The 20,642-nt window shown below is 45.5% G+C and overlaps 1 protein-coding gene across 1 annotated transcript in view; it reads right to left on the reverse strand.

Annotated features, from left to right (window-relative positions):
• The window catches only part of grin2ba (glutamate receptor, ionotropic, N-methyl D-aspartate 2B-a), a gene marked incomplete at its 5' end in the record, with an annotated part of 125,975 nt that overhangs the window by 83,943 nt on the left and 21,390 nt on the right, over positions 1-20,642 (reverse strand). Inside the window, one exon of the mRNA XM_084569957.1 lies at positions 16,664-17,335. Coding sequence (XP_084426083.1) covers positions 16,664-17,335 — 672 coding nt within the window. The remainder of the gene's footprint in view (positions 1-16,663; positions 17,336-20,642) is intronic.

The following is a 20,642-nucleotide window of genomic DNA, read 5'->3' on the forward strand; positions in this document are numbered from 1 at the left end:
GTAGAGCGTCTAACAACTTTTTTTACAGTCACCTTTACATGTCAATAACTAGTGGTTCGACTTTAGGAACGGTAGATCCACCACCTTGGGTCCAGGCCAATATCTCATCAAACACTCAATGGATTGTCATGAAATTTGGTAGAAATATTCATGGTTTCCAGAAGATGGTTAACATAAACTCTGGTGCTTTGCAGTGATGTTTATTTAGTGCCACGAGCAGGTCAAAGAGCACACTTCTCCTGTGAAATATTGGGAAAAAGTGATGGTTCTGAAGAGTCCTAATGATAGTAGTGACCACTGACTTCTCATCGAGTGTCTCCATGTGGGGTTTTTAATGAAATGTGTTGACACAAGTTGGATGGGTTGCCAAGAAAATTAATAGTCACACTCACCTACTTCTCAACTAATTGGCAGTTCCAGACCATAGGAAGCTTTTCAAAGTTCCTATCCTGGTTGGAGGACTGATAATGACCATGGATCCAAGATTTAAGTTTCTTTTTTTGGCCCCAATTTCAGGGTATGTACTTTCCAATCATCAAGCGTACAGTGATTGGTTAATCTGCATTTGTAAAACATGTAAACAGTTGTAAATCGTCAACCAAGCATGCAACAATTCTTACAGTGGAGAAATTAACCGACTGTGGAAGTCAAGGCTATATGGAGCTTGCATTGTAGGTGATGTTGTCGTTGGCCACGCGAAGCCAACCACCACCAATTGGCTATACACTGGTGCAAATGCAAATGCAAAAAAAACAACAACCCTACAGTGCAATCTTGAATGCACTGTATATAGCTCTCCTGTAGCTGCATGTATGCATTATACAGTTGCACTGTATGTATGAATTTATCTGTTTGCCTCCTCTCCTCACAGCCAGCCTGAAGCAGGTGGATAAGCAGCTCAAGGTTTCTCACAGTTAAAGGCTTTTTCTTTCCTTGCCACCATCACCTTAGTGTTTCATTTGAGGGTTTTTCAGACTCTGGGGTCCATGAATCTCCTTGAGACAGTTTGGATCACTACTGATGCTACATAAATAACCCTCAATTAAAATTTTTGCTCCGTCTGTAATTATTTTTTAATCCTCTAACTCGGGTTCAATGTTTCCATTTGACCAGTGTTTTGTTTTCCTTCAATGAACAAGTATCAGCAAAGCTGATGCTATTCCCATGAGCCCCAGCTGTACTTTGGGTTTTGAGAAAATTTGTCTTTTCCAAAATATGTTCCAAAAGCATGGCTGTGTCTCGGTTCTTTGGTCGTACTCTGGGATGTACAGCGTAACTCAGATTTTGATTAATTAATTAATGATTTCCTGGTTTAAGCCTTTAAATCAATTGGCCACAGATTCACTAAAACGATTAGTCATGCTTCGCTTAACACACACCAATCAGCCACAACATTAAAACATGGATGTTACTTAGACATGTAGCACCCACCTAGACCAGACCAGACACCCCCACCCCATAGCAATGACACTCCTTGATGGCAGCAGCCATCCCCAGCAGGATGCAACCACAAAAACAGTTTAGGAACAACTCAAAAAAACATGAAGAACAGCACAAGGTGTTGACCTGGCCTTCGAATTCACTAGATCCCAAATTGATCAAGTATCTGTGGGATGATCCACAGAGGCCCCTCCCCTCAAAGACCCCCACCGACAACATTGTGTTGCCAGACACCACAGGACACCCTCAGAAGGCCCATGTCCATTCTCTGATGAGTCACAACTGTTTTGGAGACCTAAACAATATTAGGAAGGTGGTCATAATGTTATGCCTGATTGGTGTCTATAAGAGTATGGGGTCGGGTTCATCCAGTAGCTGCGAGAATAAGAAAACAACTCGTAGAAGATGCTGTGTGCTGCCGGCTGCAGAGAACATAATGTGCTTCATTTGTCTGAGTTGGCATAGCGTCGCCGAAATAATTCCCCAAGTTGTCAACTCATACATGCATATGTCATCATGTGTTGTCAAGCTCAATTTCCTGTGGCGTTTTTCTGCATTTTGAATATCTGCGTACAGAAAATCCAGAAACATGTCTGCGCTTGATTACGATCAGTTCATAATGAGGATGAAGAGGCACCTAAGGCCTTCGTACTGTACCGACAAGAGTCCAGAGAATGAGCGTCGCACATGCCGGCGGTGTATTTCTTGTCTCACAGTATTGTCTGTTCGTCACGTCTCACTCATACGTCTGTGTACTGTATCTCCGAATGTGTTTGTATGGATGCCGAACGCCGGGCAGATTGCCTGCCTCGGCGTGCGAGGACGAACTGCGGCGTTGTGGGTAAACGCAGACAACAAGGACAGACAGAGGGAGTGAAGACTGACTGAAGAAGAGGAGGAGGAGGAGGAGGAGGTGGTGGTGTTTGCTGTAATTTAGGAGAACAAGGGAGGGGAGGGGCAGCATTTACATTCATCACAGGAGCTCGCCTCGCCTCAACTCACATGACGCGAGAAAAAGAAAGAGAGAAAGAGAGAGGGAGAGTAGCTGAGATAAAAAAATAAAGAGGGAGCGATGCAACCAGACAGAATGGGGTTGAGCAAAAACATCTTTTCTGTGTTACTTTTTTTTTTCTCTCTTTACTCAACCCCAGGAATGTGTTTATGGAGACAAATCTATAAATACAAGAAGCTTTTTTTTTTTTTTCAAAATTGTGCAATCCGTTCCTCGGAGTCAAACGGTGCAAATAATGCACACTAACGATTACTTCGACTGCACAGCTGTGTTTTGCCTCTTCTCTTGACTCTCCACCTGTACGTGGTGGTGGTGCACAGCGAGGGGCATTGTTGAAGGGGGCGGTGGAAAGCTGGCCCGTTTTCCCACCTGGCATCCATCTCAGGTATGAAAAGCTTGTTCGCTAACAAGGGCCGGCTCAGGTGGAAACTGACAGCTAAACAGGAGGCGTTTTTTTAATACATACAGTCGCGACCATGTTGGAAAGTAAAGTTTTCGTTTCGAGCGTCCCCACTCGGCACAGACGGTGTCAAGGTTGAATAATTGTTGTGCTGTGGTTCAGCAGGGACCCACATCTGAACATATTGGGCTGCTGCGTGTGCTCTGATGAGGGCCAGCTTGGCTCGGCGCTGGTGAGTAATTGAGTGAGCACGCCGTGGTCTTGGGCTTTGCTTTTTTCTTCCGCATCCCTGCACTCTTCACTCTCTCTTCTTTACATATCCTCCGTGTCTTCCACTTTCGGTGCCCCCTCTGCTCCTTTTTTATCAGTTACTCAACACAAGAGGCCACAGGTAAGGTAGAACTTGGACAAAACTAAAAGGATTAATTGAAATAGTTGGAAGTTTAAGTGTTGACATGTTCTTTTACAGAATCACAGCTGTCAAAACCAAGCGAAATGTAATTAAAGGGGAATTATTTTACATTTTTCACAACCTGAACCTAATTTCTGGCATAAAATACCTTCATTTACTCACCCATATAAGTTTGGTGTCACTTGGAGTCGTTCAGAAGATATTTAGATCCAGCGGAGTGCTGTGTATATCCATATAGTGGGAGTGACTGGGGCACCGAAACACAGCCTCTAAATAACGCATTATCTGCCGCGAAACTCGTTCATTTCACCAATATTTTGTTATGATACGCTAGCGCTATTCCCCGATGAGTCCGGAGTTGCCTGTTATCATCATCTGGGGTCTGTTATAGTTATAATTAACAATCATTTCTTGTTTCAGCTTGATAATTCGATAGTTAAAACAACTATAGGAATTACCATTTTTTTACAACCTGGACCTTATTTCTGGCATAAAATACGATCGTTTACTCACCCATATAACTTTGGTGTCGTTTGGAGTCGTTCGGAAGATATTTAGATCTGCGTATATCCATATAGTGGGAGTGAATGGGGCACCGAAATGCATCCTCTAAATAACGCATTATCTGCCGTGAAACTCGATCATTTCACCAATATTTTGTTATGATACGCTAGTGCTATTCCCCGTTGAGTCCGGAGTTACCTGTTATCATCATCTGGGGTCTGTTATACTTATAATTAACAATAATTTTTTGTTTCAGCTTGATACCTTGATAGTTAAAACAACTATAGGAATTACCATTTTTTTACAACCTGGACCTTATTTCTGGCATAAAATACGATCGTTTACTCACCCATATAACTTTGATGTCGTTTAGAGTCGTTTGGAAGATATTTAGATCTGTGTATATCTATATAGTGGGAGTGAATGGGGCACCGAAACGTAGCCTCTAAATAACCCATTATCTGCCACGGAACTTGTTCATTTCACCAATATTTTGTTATGATACGCTAGAGCTATTCCCTGTTGAGTCTGGAGTTACCTGTTATCATCATCTGGGGTCTGTTATAGTTATAATTAACAATCATTTCTTGTTTCAGCTTGATAACTTGATAGTTAAAACAACTTATTTTATCTTGTCAAATGAACTCACTATTTCCCCTCACATTTCCAAGTTATGATCAATTTAACAATATTAATACCAATTGCCATTTTAAGTCGAGAGCACTAATGTTTTTGTTTCTTGCCAGGCCATTTAGAGAGGAGGAAATTAAAATTTCATCAACCAAAAACAGCCACTTTGGAATGCATTCCTGGTAGGGAAACAGCTTCTTCTAAAATCCACCCATCCATTACGCTTGTGGTGCCAGTATTTTTGCTGCCGTTGTAATACCGTGGTTTAATCCTCTTTTGCAGAGCCTTGTTTCAAAGGTATCGTCATTTTATAGTAATAGTTCTGTCTAATTAAAAAATGTGAAAATTGTGGCAGCCTCTATATTTTCCTGTATTCTTATCATATCACCCCTCCTCCTCCTCCTCCTCCTCCTCCTCCCTCATCACTGGTTTTCCAACTCAAAAATTAAAGACATGAGTTAGATTAACATTGACCACACAGATAAAACTCAAGACCATAGACTGTATAAAGATGGGCGGCGAAACAGCTCCTCTAAAGTGAAGCCAAAGCAAGTAGAGCTCCCCCTGGTAGCTGGCTACAGTATAGGTCATAAGCTCCACCCCCTCCATGTTAGTGGATGGGACTTGGGCCAAACTAAAACACTAAAATACACGTCAAATACATTTTTTTCAAGGATGATTTCTGTCATTTTAGGTAGTTGAAGGTATATAATGTTGAAGTTTCATTTGACTCTATAGTGACAGGATGTGGCATAATGGCGATGACCAGTTGCCATGCCAACCGTTCCGTAAAGCACCTTAAATTGAGTTCAATATCCAAAAACAAGAGAAGAAAAATGTTCATATATCTTAATGGGGGTGTGATGTTTTACAGCGCAGAGAAGCTACTTTGATGATTTTGTGTTTTAATGTCGTGACGTGATGTATTGTTTAGGGTTTTTTTTTTTCCACAGGCACATGTTGACGGCCGTTTCCAGTGTTTGTGTGACAGCAAAAAGCAAAGGAAGTGATTAATTTCAAACATATGCCTGTTAAATGATTCGTTCGGTTGTCTAGATGTGTCCTTGTGGCCCATTTTATTCCAGTTTGCTTCCTTTTTTTGTGCAGTATGTCGGATGTCTGTGAAGATTCTCTGGCACTCCGGTTGTGTAAAAGCTGAAACAAAAGCTGAAATAAAGGAAGGTGGACTTTTTGTTTTCTGCGTGCACAGTGTAAGAAACTCGTCACTTCATGCTCAACAGTTTTTTTGCAGACTGTTGTTGTTTAATTCATTTGAATTTTCCTAGACAGGTTATTCCAATCGCACAATTATACTGCACTACCATCTCAGACTTTTTCCTCTTCTTTGCTCAATTCTGAATCGCTTTGAAGACAGAGCAGCTGAAGTCGTGGAGGATTTGCGCGGCGTGACTCACACACAGCGACCCCCCCACCCCCCCAATCTCCAACTGGTACCTCTCGATTTGGAAGCTCTGAAAAGGAAAAGTCACTCTGAATAACAAGTCTTAGTGAGCAGGTTCCCCCCTCATTGCTGCCTTCAAACGGCAGGTTGATTTGTGCAGAAAATCTTTAAGCAACTACTAGTCATTAGATATCTTTTTAAGTTCTACCAAACTAAACCAAATATACAACAGTTTTCGAGGCACTTTAAGAAAAAGTGGGCGCTTCCCAATAAGAGTTATTACTTGTGGCATTAAAGAGTGCTACATGTCCTGGCCTTTCACCGCAGAAAAAAAAGAATAAGGAGCTGGATTTGCATTTGAAGAACAGCTCCCTCCATTTTCTGTGACCTTAAAAGTCGTACAAACTATAAAATCTCCTGCCAGGCTCTTCAGCGACACTCTCGTTTGTTTACGGTCATTGTTCTTACGAAGCTAAATGAAAGCGGTGTTGATTTAAGGGCGATAAAATACCGCTATCGTTCCACCTTCGACCGACGCTCCGATCTGGACTCACTCAAAGGCCGAAGTGAAACAGTATTCTCACAGGAACACACTGGGTGTTAGTCAACGCCTGAATGTCACTGTTTGTTAACAGGACTGTGTCACGGGAACAAGAGCGGCAAAGGTTCATATGTGGACGGATAGTTGGTGGAGAAACGTGGTGTTAAAGGTTAAAGAGGAGGGTGTCGGAAGCAAGGGACACAAGTGTGCCTTCCATCCTTTCATGGTAACAGCTGTGAGGCGGTAATTAACTCGAGTCCTAAATACTTTTTCTGTCTCCCTATACACTGCATGCTTTGTAGAAAAGCTCTGAGTCATCTCAGCCTATGAATAGATAGAGGTCCATTCCCTCTCCACCTCTGAATCAGGGCGGAGGCAGGAGAAGATAAGGCTAATAAGAGTCCCAGCGAAGGGCTGGCGTAAGGTCCACGGGAGGACGGAGGTCGGAGATGAGGGGAGGAGGGAGCTGCTCGTAGATCAAGTGCTAGAATGGAAGGTTTGACTGTTTGTAGAGGACAAGAGAGGTAAAGGAGTAAGGGGAGGAGAGGAGGTGGGGGTAGGGTGAAAGGGTACACTTATAGGGAGCCAGGAGACCTGAGAGGAGGGATGGGGAGGGGGAGAAGGTGTGGCATAACAAGAAGACAGAGAGAGAGAGAATCAGGCCAAGAAAAAAAAGACTTACGGACTTGAGGACTAAGGTTAATCCAAACCAAATATCCAAAAACCAAAAAGAAGGCAAAACTCAAGGAACAAACAAGGAACCATGGGGAGATGAAGCAAAATATGAGGAAATACAAGGAAACATGTACATCCAGAGTAAGTAATGAACAGACAAACTGACAAATACACACCGAGACTAACGAGGCAAAGGAGAAACTATCAAAATAGAGACAGGGAACGCAAGGAAACCCAAACAGGACTACGGAAAATGTTCAAAATGTCTGAACCAGAGAGGAGGAAAAGAAAACGAGGTGAAGGTGGAGCATGGATTAATGGATTAACTTTTTTTTTTATATTTAACATAGCACTCCTGGGAAATTCTGCTCAATCACTGGCATCTGAGAATGAGGAGAAACCAATCGGCAACTCCTGTGGCTAAACACTTAAGCGCCAAGGACTGCAGTTCCTCAAATGTCCACTAGAGGCTCTAAAAGTGAAGGTGGAGCATGGAGTGATGGTTTAACTTTTTTTTTGTATTTAACAAAGCACTCCTGGGAAATTCTGCTCAATCACTGCCATCTGAGAATGAGGAGAAACCAATCGGCAACTTCTGTATTTTAACACTTAAGCGCCAAGGACTGCAGTTCCTCAAATGTCCATGAGTGTTCTCCACTCATGACAACTGTTCAGGGGAGAATCTTTATATAATTCACCTGTTTGGCTTTACCCTCCAGCCTAAGCTCCACTTAAGCTCCACCTCTTTGAACATTTCAAATTTCGATGCAGTTAAAGCCTGGAAACCAAACCACCTTCCCTTTCTTTCGTCGAGGAAAGTTAGTCTGGAGTCTGATTACGATTCTGCAAAGATCTGCATCCAAATGGTGAACAATTGAGTCTGACTACGGGAGGCTAGTCGAGCGAGGCACTGCCAAGATGGCGACTGCTAGAGCCACAACACTGAGCTTCAAAACTGCTCTTCTAGAGACCTACAGGTAATGTTGCAGAGGGTTCATCCATCTTCATGTTCAGTCAATGAGAGTAACGCCGAGAGGGAGGGAGTTGATGGGGAGGCAAGCATGAAGGACAGGGAGGAAAGGAGGGAGGATTAACACCTGCACATCTGTCTGCCTCCTGTGAGCTGCCACGGGATGGACCACATTCACGAGCAGAGGAGGGGTGGGGTAAGGAAAGATCAGGAAACGAAGACAGGACTTTGAAAGCAGTGCTTCCAGTTTATCATCTAGTATGTATCATTTTTATTATGTAGTAATGTCGTTTCAACAGTCCAATGTGACGTTGACTTCATAAATAAATGAATAAGGAAATAAATGCACCATAAATAATATAAAAAAAATGAACCAAGTGCTGATTAATGTATAAAATGTGACGTTTGTGCTTCATATCAATTATTTATCCCTTTTGTGTTTTATTAATTAACCCATTCATTTCTAATTCATTTGTTGTGTAATGTAACAATGAGAAAAACAGACAGTGAGACAGGAATTGAGGCCTTTCGGCGAGGGTGAAGTGCAGAAAGAGAAGTTATAGAGTTAGGTTAAAGACGGCCACACTCTAAATGGTGAGAGTAAATTGAGACCAACAGGCCTGGAAAATAGGACACATATATTTAGGACTCTTGATATATTTCACTACCTACCATTTCACCATCTCTGCCCCCCTCTCTCTCTCTATCTCCATCCAGAAAAGGGGAACGCACACACAGAGGGCTGTCATATTTTCTAAACCAGGACAATGAGAAGGTAAGAAGAGGCCAGCAGCGGGACATTTCCATCATGAGAAATGAAGGCAGAGTCGCGGGTTTGGGGGATGTTTGTGTAGACTGGGATACTTATTCCTGTGTAGCATCTAAGAATGAAGAGAAACCAGGAGGCTTTCAAAATCTGCAGTTCCTCTAATGGCCACTAGAGACTGGCTGCAAAATTGAGTCAATCCCCATACACATCCATCTTAAAATTTAGAGCCGAAAATAAACATCTGCACCATCTCCAGGTCATGTTTTTGCAGTTTAAAACAACCAGAACAAATGGAAATCTGCAAATTCTGCTCAATATCTGGTATCGAAGCAGCAATTCTTTGGGGTTTTCATAATCTGCAGTTCCCCTAGTGGCCACTTGAGGGTGGCTCCAAAAGCGAATCAATGCCCATTGAACTCCATCTTATAATGTCCATCTTAAGAGCAGAAATAAACATCTCCATAATCTCCAGGTCACGCTTATGCAGCTGAAAACAGCCAGAACAAAACAGAAATCTGATAATTCTGTTCAATCTCTAGCATCTAAGAATGAGGAGGAACCAAAGGGCAAAACTCTGGGGCTTTCAAATCGGCAGTTCCTCAAATTGCTCCAAATCCGAGTCAGTCCCCATTGACCTTCATCTTAAAATGACCAGATTTAGAGCAGGAGTAAACATCTCCACAGTCTCCACATCGTAATTTAGCAGTTGAAATCTGGCAAAACAAATAGGGAGGAGCTTTCAATATCTGCAGTAGTCCCCCTAGTGGCCACTTGAGGGTGGCTCCAAAACAGAATCAATACCCATTGAGCTCCATCTTAACATGTCCACCTTTAGAGCAGAAATAAAACATCTCCACAATCTCCAGGTCATGCTTTCCCAGTTGGAAATACGCGGTTTACTAGACACAACAAACTCCATGAATGAACCAAACGATTACAGAAGTGAAAGAGACTGGAACAGATGGGAGAAAGAGTAATAAAAAAAAAACAAAGAGAGAGAGTGAGAGAGAGAGATCAGGCACAGGAACACTGGCTTTTTAATTCTCTTAACGTTTACAAATGCTGCTAATTGCGTCTGTGTTTCAGCAAGGACGAGGTTCTGCCAAGCCGAACAACACATTACATTAATAGAGTACAGGACCTCTGTGATTACTACAACAATAGGTGCTATTGTATGATATTAATTGGGGATATAAGCGCGGACGTGTTTAACCCTCAAGAGGTGGCAGAAACTATTTCTTTACAATTGAAAACTTCCCCGAACTGAACATAAATGCAGAGGGAAGACTTTTTTGACCAAAAAAAAAACAAAAAACAAATGAAGTAGAGGCTTTAATTGCTCCACTGAATTCACCCCTTGTGCTGTGACTAAATGGTTCGACTGGCTCACGGCCTCCACGACAATTAGTCCTACGTTATAATAGAGCCCGTTTTCTCTGAAGAATTTGCAATACACGTACAAAAGGGACACAAAATCGCCCTCTCTCTCTCTTCCAACAAAGGCCTCGGACACCCACGGGCAAACGGACGCATTTGAAAATGATGAATTATTTGGGCAAAAGTTAATTGATCACATCCTGCTGTTTTTGTTCCCTCTCCCGAGAAGGCTGCCAGTTACACAAAAGATGTCAGGGAACAGGTTTGTGTGCAGCGGCGGCGCCTGAGTGCATCCCCAGTGTTTCAGTCTAGGAGCTGCAACCACACTTTATTGTGGTTGGTTAGTTGAGAATTACAGATTAACAGATTATTTACAGATTAATTGCCGTGTACATTTATAAAAACACAAGTGTGTGGGCCGTGCATCTTTTTGCCAGAACAAATAGAAATCTGCAAATTCTGCTCAATCTCTGGCATCAAAGAAATGGAAGGAGCTTTCCCATTGAGCTCCATCTTAAAATGTCCATCTTTACACCTGAACTAAACATCTCCACAATCTCCAAGTCATACTTTAGCAGTTGATAAGAGCCAGAACAAATAGAAATCTGCAAATTCTGCTCAATCTCTGGTATCTAAGAAATGGAAGGCGCTTTCCCATTGAACTCCATCTTAAAATGGCCATCTTTACACCTGAACTAAACACCTCCACAATCTCCAAGTCATACTTTGGCGGTTGATAAGAGCCAGAACAAATAGAAATCTGCAAATTTTGCTCAATCTCTGGTATCTAAAAAATGGAAGGAGCTTTCCCATTGAACTCCATCCTTAAAATGTCCATCTTTACACCTGAACTAAACATCTCCACAATCTCCAAGTCACACTTTGGCATCTGATAGGGCCAGAACAAATTTGCTCAATCTCTGGCATCTACGAAAAGGAAGGAGCTTTTAAAACCTGCAGTTCCCCTAATGGCCACTTGAGGCTGGCTCCAAATCCGAGTCAGTCCCCATTGAGCTCCATCTTAAAATCCATCTTAAAATGTCCATCTTTACACCTCAACTAAACATCTTCACAATCTCCAGGTCATACTCTGGCAGTTGATAAGAACAAATAGAAATCTGCAAATTTTGCTCAATCTCTGGCATCTACGAAAAAGGGAGGAACTTTCAAAAAGCGAGTCGATCCTCATTGATCTCCACTTAAAACGCCCATCTTTACTCCAGAACTAAACATCTCCAGGTAAAACCTCTGCAGTTGAAAATATCCAGAAGAGATAACGGGCATTTGTGTGCAGCGCCGCCTATAAGAACAACAACAATGTTTCTGTTTATGTGCTGCAACCACATTGTGGATCTAGTTAAGAAATTCTCCCATTTAGTATTCCCAGATCACCTGCCCCATACATTTATAAAAACACACGTGTGTGGGCTGATTTTACGCGTTTGCGTACATATGTTTGCATGCGGTGCAAATTCACAGTTTCCCTCGGGTCATCAGCGCTCTTCCATTTTTTTCATTAATTGCTGATGATCTTACATTTAAATCCCGTGCACAAGCGGATGCTATCTCCCCCCCAATCTACGGCGGCAGCCTCCTCTCACGGATTAGCTCGCTGTTCTTATTGTGCCATTGCCCCGGGGGTGATCAGCGACAACCACAGCTATTTGTACCACTACAAAGCCATACCTTCTAGACATGCTGAGGAAAATGGCTCGCCGCGTCTTGATAATATGAGCATTAGCCAAAGCTTTAGATCACGCTGATTGCTGCAGTCCAATTGACGCTGTGGCGGGACAACAAGCCGGGTGGTGCTGGAAACCACTACTGACAAAAGATTGGCAGCTACAGTCATGTTGGCTCGAAACGAACAAATCCACATAAAAGCACACAGACATCCCCAGGGACGCTTAAACTCTCGTCTCCTCCTCCTCCTCCTTTATCTTATCCTGTCTTTCACAGATGCAGGTTACAGCTGTGCACTATCCATCTCCCTCTAGTCCTTCTTCATTCCTCCTTCATTTCTAGAGCAAAGGTGGCTGCCTCTGTTTTTGCTTTTTGTGCATCATGTCCAGGTACCCGCTGCAAACACTCCCTATACGTCACTCGGCCTTCCCCTCAACGAACTCATCTCCTACTACTTACCACCCAACCCTCCCTCACTGATTTCATTGATATAGATGTCTGTGTCCTTTGCCTCCATTCATCTCTCTCGCCCTTCCCCTCCTCCTCCTCCGCCTCCTCCTTCATTCCTCGTTAATAGTGCAGCCACCTGGCTTCTTCCTCCTTCCATCAATTTAACTCTCCTACTTTTCGAGCTAAGTTTTTTTCCCGCCATGCCGACGTGCAGGCGAGTGCTGCAGTCCCACTTTTTATTGCCGAGCCACTGCTGCAGTTCTGCTCCGTCCCCGAGAGGGAATGTTCTAAAAATCCAGTTTTGTTCTCGTTACAGATTTCAGAAGACTCAGAGTTGTAAGACTAATCGAGAGACAGATGTATTGCGCACTCGGAATTCAGTCTTGGCTGATGATGCTGGGCCAAATGAGCGGCTGCATCCCTCGCTGCTAAGGGATGCGCCAATTTATCGGACGACATTCGTCTTGTTGACTGCTTTTAATTTAATTGCTTTTACATTTACTTTTAATTAGATGTATGTTTCACAGAACGGGCGTTTGTCTGGTTTTGTAAGCACGGAAATATTCTCACTAAGTGGTTGTGTGGCGGCCAAAAGGGTTAGGGTCAAAGACCTTTAAACAGTTCAGTTATTTGCTATAAAGTTAGACTCGTTTTTCTGCCATAATAACGGGAAAATAAAATACATTGGTGGTACACACCGATCAGGCATAACATTATGACCTTATAACATTGTGTAGGTCTCCCTTGTAGGCCTCCAAAACAGTTGTGACTCATCAGAGAATGGACATGGGCCTTCTGAGGGTGTCCTGTGGGGGGCCTTTGAGGGGAGGGGCCTCTGTGGATCATCCCACAGATACTTGATCAGTTTGGGATCTAATGAATTTGGAGGCCAGGTCAACACCTTGTGCTGTTCTTCATGTTTTTTTGAGTGGTTCCTAAAGCTTTTTTGTGTGCTGCTACCATCAAGGAGTGTCATTGCTGTGGGGTGGGGGTGCCTGGTCTGGTCTAGGTGGGTGCTACATGTCTAAGTAACATCCACACCAATGAATGCCAGGTCCAGTACTTTCCCAGCAGAACATTGGATTGTCACAAGATGGTCAACGGTCTTCTGCCAGTGGTTTTAATGCTGTGGCTGATTGGTAACTCCTACCAAACACCAAGAAACAACTGATGCACATGTTGGCAGAAATAATATTATACTAACCGGGATTTGACGTGACTCGACACCACTAGTCCACTCCAGAGCCTACGTTATATAGAATTATCTTGTACCAGTCCCCCCCGAAGTCTTCACCCCCAAAAAACCCGCCCACTAAACACCAAAACGCTGTAGTCTCCGCCTTCCGCGTCGCCCCCCGTTATCATCCTTCCTCGGATGTGTAATGGAAAAGGAGGGGTTGTCTTGTCGGCCGTAATAGCAGCGTACGGCCTTCAGTCTTTGACGGCAGCGCCGGTTTGTGTGTGTTTCGCGTTTTGTGTGTGTGAGGACCGTAAGATAAACACCTCATATTGCAATCCTATTTCCCAATCTTTGTCAGTCCATTTCCTTGAGATGCTCGCTCAGAAAGAAGAAGAAGAAAAAAAAAAAGCACATACCGCAGCCCAATTTTTCTTAAGCTGAGTACTCTCTATCGCTTTTTCTCCATAAGGACTAAAAGGTTTCTCTCCCTCCTCTCCTCTCTCTTTATCTCTTTCCGCATCCACCATTTATTTTCACACTTTTTTTTCCTCCTCTTTCTCTCTCAGTCTGAACGATGTCAATCTCCATCTGCTTTCCTGCCCTCTACCCTCATCCGTCCAACACCTCCAGAGGCAGTCCCATCCGAAACCCCTCTCTCTCTCTTAAAGTGCAATTTCTTCCACCCAATCTCCCCTTCTCCTCACTATCTCAATTCCTCTACTTTCCCACAAGTCTCCCTTTCTCTTTCTCTCCTCCCTCTGATCCCTCTCTATCGTATTTTTGCCACTCCATTGTCTCAGCCCATTAGGCAGACACAAATCCGTTTGGAGACCGAGCCCGAGCGCTGCCCCATCCTCTCGCTCTCCTGGGCCCCGGTGCAGCCAGCAGGAAGCTCTCAGGAGAGGCCGACTCTGGCTCGTGGCCGAGGGAAATCCATTTAAACCTTTGCCACAAAACGCTGCTCTTTCCCGCTGCCTGGTGCACTTAGGACGCGTGTGTTTAATGAATGATACCGTCCCTGCACACGCACAAACACCCAAAGGTTCATGCATTCCTCAACTCCCAACTGTTTCCCTCTTTGTCCCTAAAACACATTTTTGCACCAGCTAAAGGAGGGCGTTTGGAGTGCTTCGCAAGACATTTGGCTAGCGCGGTTAAGAGGTTGCAGGGTGTGCATTAGGACTGCACTGCGAGCAAATGCGCGCTCTGAACGGCAGTCTTGAAAGAGTGCAGTTTTAAACGGGAGAGCACGGTTCCCTGCCATATCTCCCCCTTTTGAGCTCTAATGAGAAGGAACAGAGAGAAGAGCTTCAATGGTGGCCGCTGGCCTCGCTGTGTCACCGCGACTCATGTCTCCGCTGCTACAACGACCTGTTGACACCAGAGGGTCAACAGACAAACTGGAGGGTGACAGCGTGGAGACGGGGGACGAGGCGGAGATAAGGCTGCGTGAATCAAACAGCGACCGGCGCGCTCTCTGACGATTTGTCACGGTTTCGCTTTCCCCAGCACGGATATATAAATATATATACACTTATTATTCAACAGAGCTGCGTTTATGCACAAAGTACCAAATGAATGAGCTATTTTTATTTTTTTTTTTGGGAACACAGTCCAAACCCAGATCCCAGACGGACACAGATAAAGCAGCAGCAGATTGCTTTATCCTATTAGCCAAGGCCTAGTAAATAGGCAGAGATCTAGCTAGCTCTCTGTTGTGGTGCAATCTCCAGCTGATCCCGTCACTGGCATCAGATCCTCCGTTGGCAGTTTGTCTTTCGAGTCAGACACCCCGGCTTAGCATGCCCGCCTGTCTATCTGTCCACACACAGAGCTAATGCCGAAGCTGTATGGAAGCACGGTGAAGCCAAGTGAAATGTTTTCCGTCGCAGGCAGCCTCGACAACAGGAGGACGGGGAAGAAAATGCAATTTTAAAGCAGATTTTCTAATTTGCAAGGGTCACACTCGCGCACATAAACATAACTGAGCTTGTAATATTGTCTATCACCGGAAGATCCTGTTAAACTAATCCGAGCGAGCAACGTTCCTCCAGTGTAGTGGAGTCTGGAGTCTTTAAATAAAGCTTTTGTTGATTGATATACGCACGGCGACGACATGACTGACAGCAGACTGACAGCCAGGGACTTAAGGTCAGACCAAAGTGAAGATTGTCCTTGTGAGAACTTAATTGTCTTAGTTGCACAAGTGTGGAATGGAATAAGATGTGGTATTTTTTATGGAAATCATATTATGTGGTGAGAGTCAACTCTGTTTGGAGTTGAAGTTGCTGCCCCACGTGAAGAAGTGTTCCTCACAGGTGATGGAGCAAGAGTTGGACCAGGTGGTTTGGTTGGATGACTCTAACGATGCAGGCGTTGTGCCGAAACCTTTGATTTACCGGTCAAGCTACGTCCCAACCAGCATCTACGGTTGTGAAGAATGACTTTGCAGATACAAGCAGCTAAAATAGGTAGCGTGTCTTGGAGATGGAGTTAGGAGTTCAGGTATCTGGAGGGAGCAACCTCAAAAGGGGCCAGTTGAAGGTGGTTCGGCATCTGGCGCAGGTGCCTCAACCGTCAGCTTGTAGTAAACTCTAGGGTTACGGTTAGGGTTAAGCCTAGATACTTAGAGGTATGTTTGGTTTTTCTTGTGTTTCCTGTTTTAAGCTTCTTCCTTCCGTGTTATTTTATTTCACCTGTGTCTCATCAACCCCTCCGCCCATGTGTTTGTGTGTGTATATATAGTGTCGTCCTTCGTCAAGTTGTCCGGGGAGTTACCTCCGTTGAGTTATGCATGTTGAAGTTACCTCTGAGTTTCTCTCTCGCTGATGTAGCCTCATTTTTCCACTCCTCGTCATCCAATATTCCCAGAGTGTTTGTCGCACTTTTGTTTTTTGGATACCCTGCCTACCCTGCAGCACTTTTTGTTCCAGATTTCCTGTTCCTGCTTCCCCTTGTGCCACCACTTGGGTCCTACCTCCTCTCAACACAACACAACATTTACTGGCCGGGGAACGTTTTGAGATTCCTCACGAGAAACTACAACGCATTGCTAGCATGAGGAAAGTCTGGAATACCATTAGCCTGCTGCCACTGCAACACAACTTTGGGTAAACTGATGAAAATGGATGGATGGAAGTTGCAAGTACCTCCTCGCATTGTTTTTATAAAAGGTGATAACTTTACGTAACATGTGCTGTTGGGTGCAAGTGTCCTACCTTGGCAGCCATGATCATGGAAGAGCCCCCGCGTACTCCGAGGATGGGGATATGGGTCTGGGCTGATATGAAGTCCAGGATCTGGGCGATGGCCTCCTGGTCAGTGTCGTCCCCAAACACCACGCCCTGCAGCCAGTGCTCAGTCATTAGATCACAGATGCTCTTGATGATGCTCTTAGGGTCGGTCTCGTTCATGGTCAGCACCTCCACGTTGGGCGCCATGTGGAGGAAGTCCTCCTTCTCCCGGGCCCCGGCCAGCGCCACCTCGCTGGAGTTGCCCACCAGGACAACGGCGATGCTGAGGCCGCGCAGGATGTTGGGCAGGGACATGTGGTGCGGAGGGGGCTGCGGGATGGGAACGTAGTGGCCGCCGCCGCCGGCACCACCTCCGCCACCTCCCCCGCCTCCCGCGCCTCCCCCGCCCTTCTCTCTCCGTGAGTGGCAGGCCGGGGGCAGTTGGAGGAGGCAGAGCAGCACGAGAAGGATGGAGAGGCAGAGAGAGGTGCTTGAGCGGCACTGGAACGACGGAGGCGGGGGCGTGTGGAGGGTCCGCACTCGAACTTGCTCCTGAGCAACCAAGGGGGCGGAGAAACAGGCCCCGGCATGGCCTCGAGGTGGGGATAGGCTGCGGCATCCGCAGGCAAGCATGGTGTAGGAGTGGGAGAGTGATACCTGGAGAGACGGAGGTAATGGAGGGGAGGAACGGGAAGATATGAAGATAGACAAAGGGGAAAAAGGCAGAGATTTGCGAGGGAGATGGAGAGAGAGAGACGGAAATAGAGGTTAGCACAGCAACATGCAACGCTGATTGAATAAAGTAAATTGCAGAGAGGCCACATGCGTCGTATGAATGAGTGCGCATCAATGTCAGGTTCATGGGAATGTTGCACTGAAGGGAAGACGTACGAGAGGGAAATCTTGTGGAAAACGAGCCTTTAAACACACAAGGAGGGATGAGAGGAGAGGTCACACTTGACATAAATAGTGCATAAACCCGCACGGGTACGCGGTATAATGTCGTACGGCATAATCTCAGCCGCATCAATAATTCATGTGGCATGTTCTCAAGCAGCATTATGGTATATATTATGGAGGATATAAACTCTCCCTCCAGATGAGACGCCGCTTCCTTGACGGGGCAGGACAGGAGAAAGAGAGAGAGAGAGAACAGAACAGAAGCCTCTCGCCAGATCTGACTGACAAACTGTCTGGAGCGGGATGAGTGACACGGCAACCCGAGACGCAGACAAAAACTGACGAAACTGATTAAGTGATTGACAACGGAAGGCGCTCGGAGCAACTTGCAAGTCTTTGATACGACACCCGCTTTCCCCCTTCTCCTCCCCCTCCTCCCCCTCCTCCCCCTCCTCCTCCTCCCTCGACCCCTATTGGCCTAGTTTAGCGCGCCCCTCTGCGTTCTACTTGACCGTGCCGCTGTCTGACGCCCCCCCCCCTTCACCCTCGTCCTCCACTTCTCTGTGCTTATTTATAGAGCTTTTAATTTAAAAGGGGGAGGAACGGGCCAGGTGAGCCAGGCGAGGAGGAAAGGTAAGGCGGACACGAAAAATAAGCTCCGTTTGTGTTTACATCTGAGCGAGTGGGAGGTCGTGCCTCCTCCTGAGTTCCTTGGCGTAGGCGTGCCATCGCCGGGAATCTATGTTCCGCTTTGGTTTTTCCGTGAGATACCCGGGACAGTGGCGTCAGCGGCGGTGGCGGTGGAGGTGGGGGACGGGGGGCTGCAGTCGCTCACAAACTTCTTCTTTCTGAGTGCTGTATTGTGTGTGCGTGCATATCCATCTAAGACATGAGTGCCGTTAACGAGGCAGATGGAAGGTACAAAGAAGAACAAAAAAAACAACAACAATATCCACCCCGGCGAGGCTGACAGCTAATAAGACAGGAAATGACAGAGGAGGAGGAGGAGAAGGAGATTGAAGGAGGGATAAAGGGACGGCACGCCCGAGATGACAGAACAACTTCTTTAGGGTGGTAGTGGTAGAAGGGGGGGGGACTAATTGCTGGAGGTTCGTCAGCTCTAATTACAGGTCCCTGTGTTAATCGTCGACTGCACACCACTCTCCGGGAAGGATGGAGAAGCGAGAGGGAGGGAGGAAGAGGAAGGAACGAGGGGGTGAATAAAAAAAGGGGGAGACAAAGAGCGTAAACTGAGAAAGAGATAAAAGAAAGCAGAGAGGAGAGGAAGGAAGATTAGACGGAGGGATACGGAGGAGGAGGAGGAGGAAGAGGAGAGAGTTATAGAGAGAGAGATGCCCTCTTTGAGTCTGGCCTTCTCTGGCAGCACTCTGTTTCCATGGCAACAATTAAAATAGGCCTACATGCGCACACTTGCGGTTGATGGACACGGAGATACACACACTGAGTTTTGTAATAAGCATTGATCATGTAGATGCAGCAGCTCGGTCCGAGCGCCGCTCACTCCGCTCTGCATCCTTACACAGGGAAGCGTTTCACACACCAGTTCCTCCCACGCGCAGCTTCAAGACCCCTGACTCGTTTTACATGCGAACACACACACTTGTTTCATGAAACTCATCACACACACACACACACTCATGTCCCCAGGGGTACGGGTCGTATTAGCCGAAGCGCGGCGAAACTCCAGCGGTCGTTCGGAAAGATGAGGCCATTAAGAAAGTCTCGCAAAGAAGCGCAAATGCCGCGCGATGAACTGCCGAGAGAAGCCGTGACACTAAATTGACCCCGTTTCACCGTCAGCCGGCCCTCCATTAGCCACACCAGCGCGCATCAGACGCTGCATCAGTCACACACGGGTGGACCGCAGATAGCCTCCGCCGGCCCAAGACCCTGCAGGTCCACAACCACACTTTGCTGCTTTTTACAAGCTTTTATTTTTAAAGTGGAAAGTTTACTGAATGCACAAATATATTTAATAATCTAATCATGTGTATGCATTTAACGTCTCACTGCAAACGGCCGTCATGTTGTAAAACCCTAAAGCATACGTAGGTGCTCAAACGTGGTCCGTGGACCAGTACCAGGACAAATGATTTTGCATGATCTGCGCCACATCTCCTCTAACCGTATGCACATATTATCTTTAGCATAGTATAAAGTATTTTGTCTGCCAGGAAGCAAGCTCGTCTTCCCCTGCTAACAGCATTCTTGCAGCGGTAAGTTGGTCTGGAGTCACTCTGTTGGGATCTGATCACGTCTCTGCAAAGATCTGCCGAGCCGATCAAGTTGCTCGGGCAAATTTGTGGTGACTAAAACAACTCTGATTGGTGGCAGGGCTGTAATCCAAATGCCGTTTTGCCAGACTCACATTCTAATAACATCAGGCTTCATCTCACTAACTTCATAGCCAGCAATTGCGATCTAACATCATGTTTGGTATCTGCGCAAAACATACCTTGGCTTTTTATTGTAGAAATTACAATGAACATGTCACGGCCTGTGCTACACCTTTCCTCGTTAAATATTGTTATTTTATTTGTTCTGCAAGAAAACTGTCAATATTAAAGTGGAACCTGGTGGAACACACATTAAGATTGTTACGGACTCCAAAGCGAGAAGCGAGAAATTTGTTCTTGTTCTCGAGGTGAGCAAGAACAAGAAAAAAGTTTGTTCTGGCTACATCATTTAAGCTTCACAAGAAACTCAAGTGCCGAAGTCCTCATAGGCCCCTCCCACTGCAGCATATGTCACACACGCTAAGCATTATGGGAGACGGACGACGAGACGCACTTCTCTTATTATTTAATCGGATCACGCCGTTCATTCAGTGTGCACCCACACACAGTCCGCCGATCTCTACCCGGGAGAGATTAGCGGTCACACTGCGAATATTAGCATCTGGCCGCTAGCATATTCGCCTTTCTGCATTAACCACGGCCACTCAAATTTCTGACCAATCAGATTATAGATAGTATAGTTAGTTGCCCGGTTGATGCCTCAAGAAGAAGCTGCAAGAACGAAATGGCGTCATTTTGTTCTTGCA

The sequence above is a fragment of the Chelon labrosus genome (genome assembly GCF_963514085.1).
Source record: "Chelon labrosus genome assembly, chromosome: 21".
In the NCBI taxonomy this organism is placed as follows: domain Eukaryota; kingdom Metazoa; phylum Chordata; class Actinopteri; order Mugiliformes; family Mugilidae; genus Chelon; species Chelon labrosus.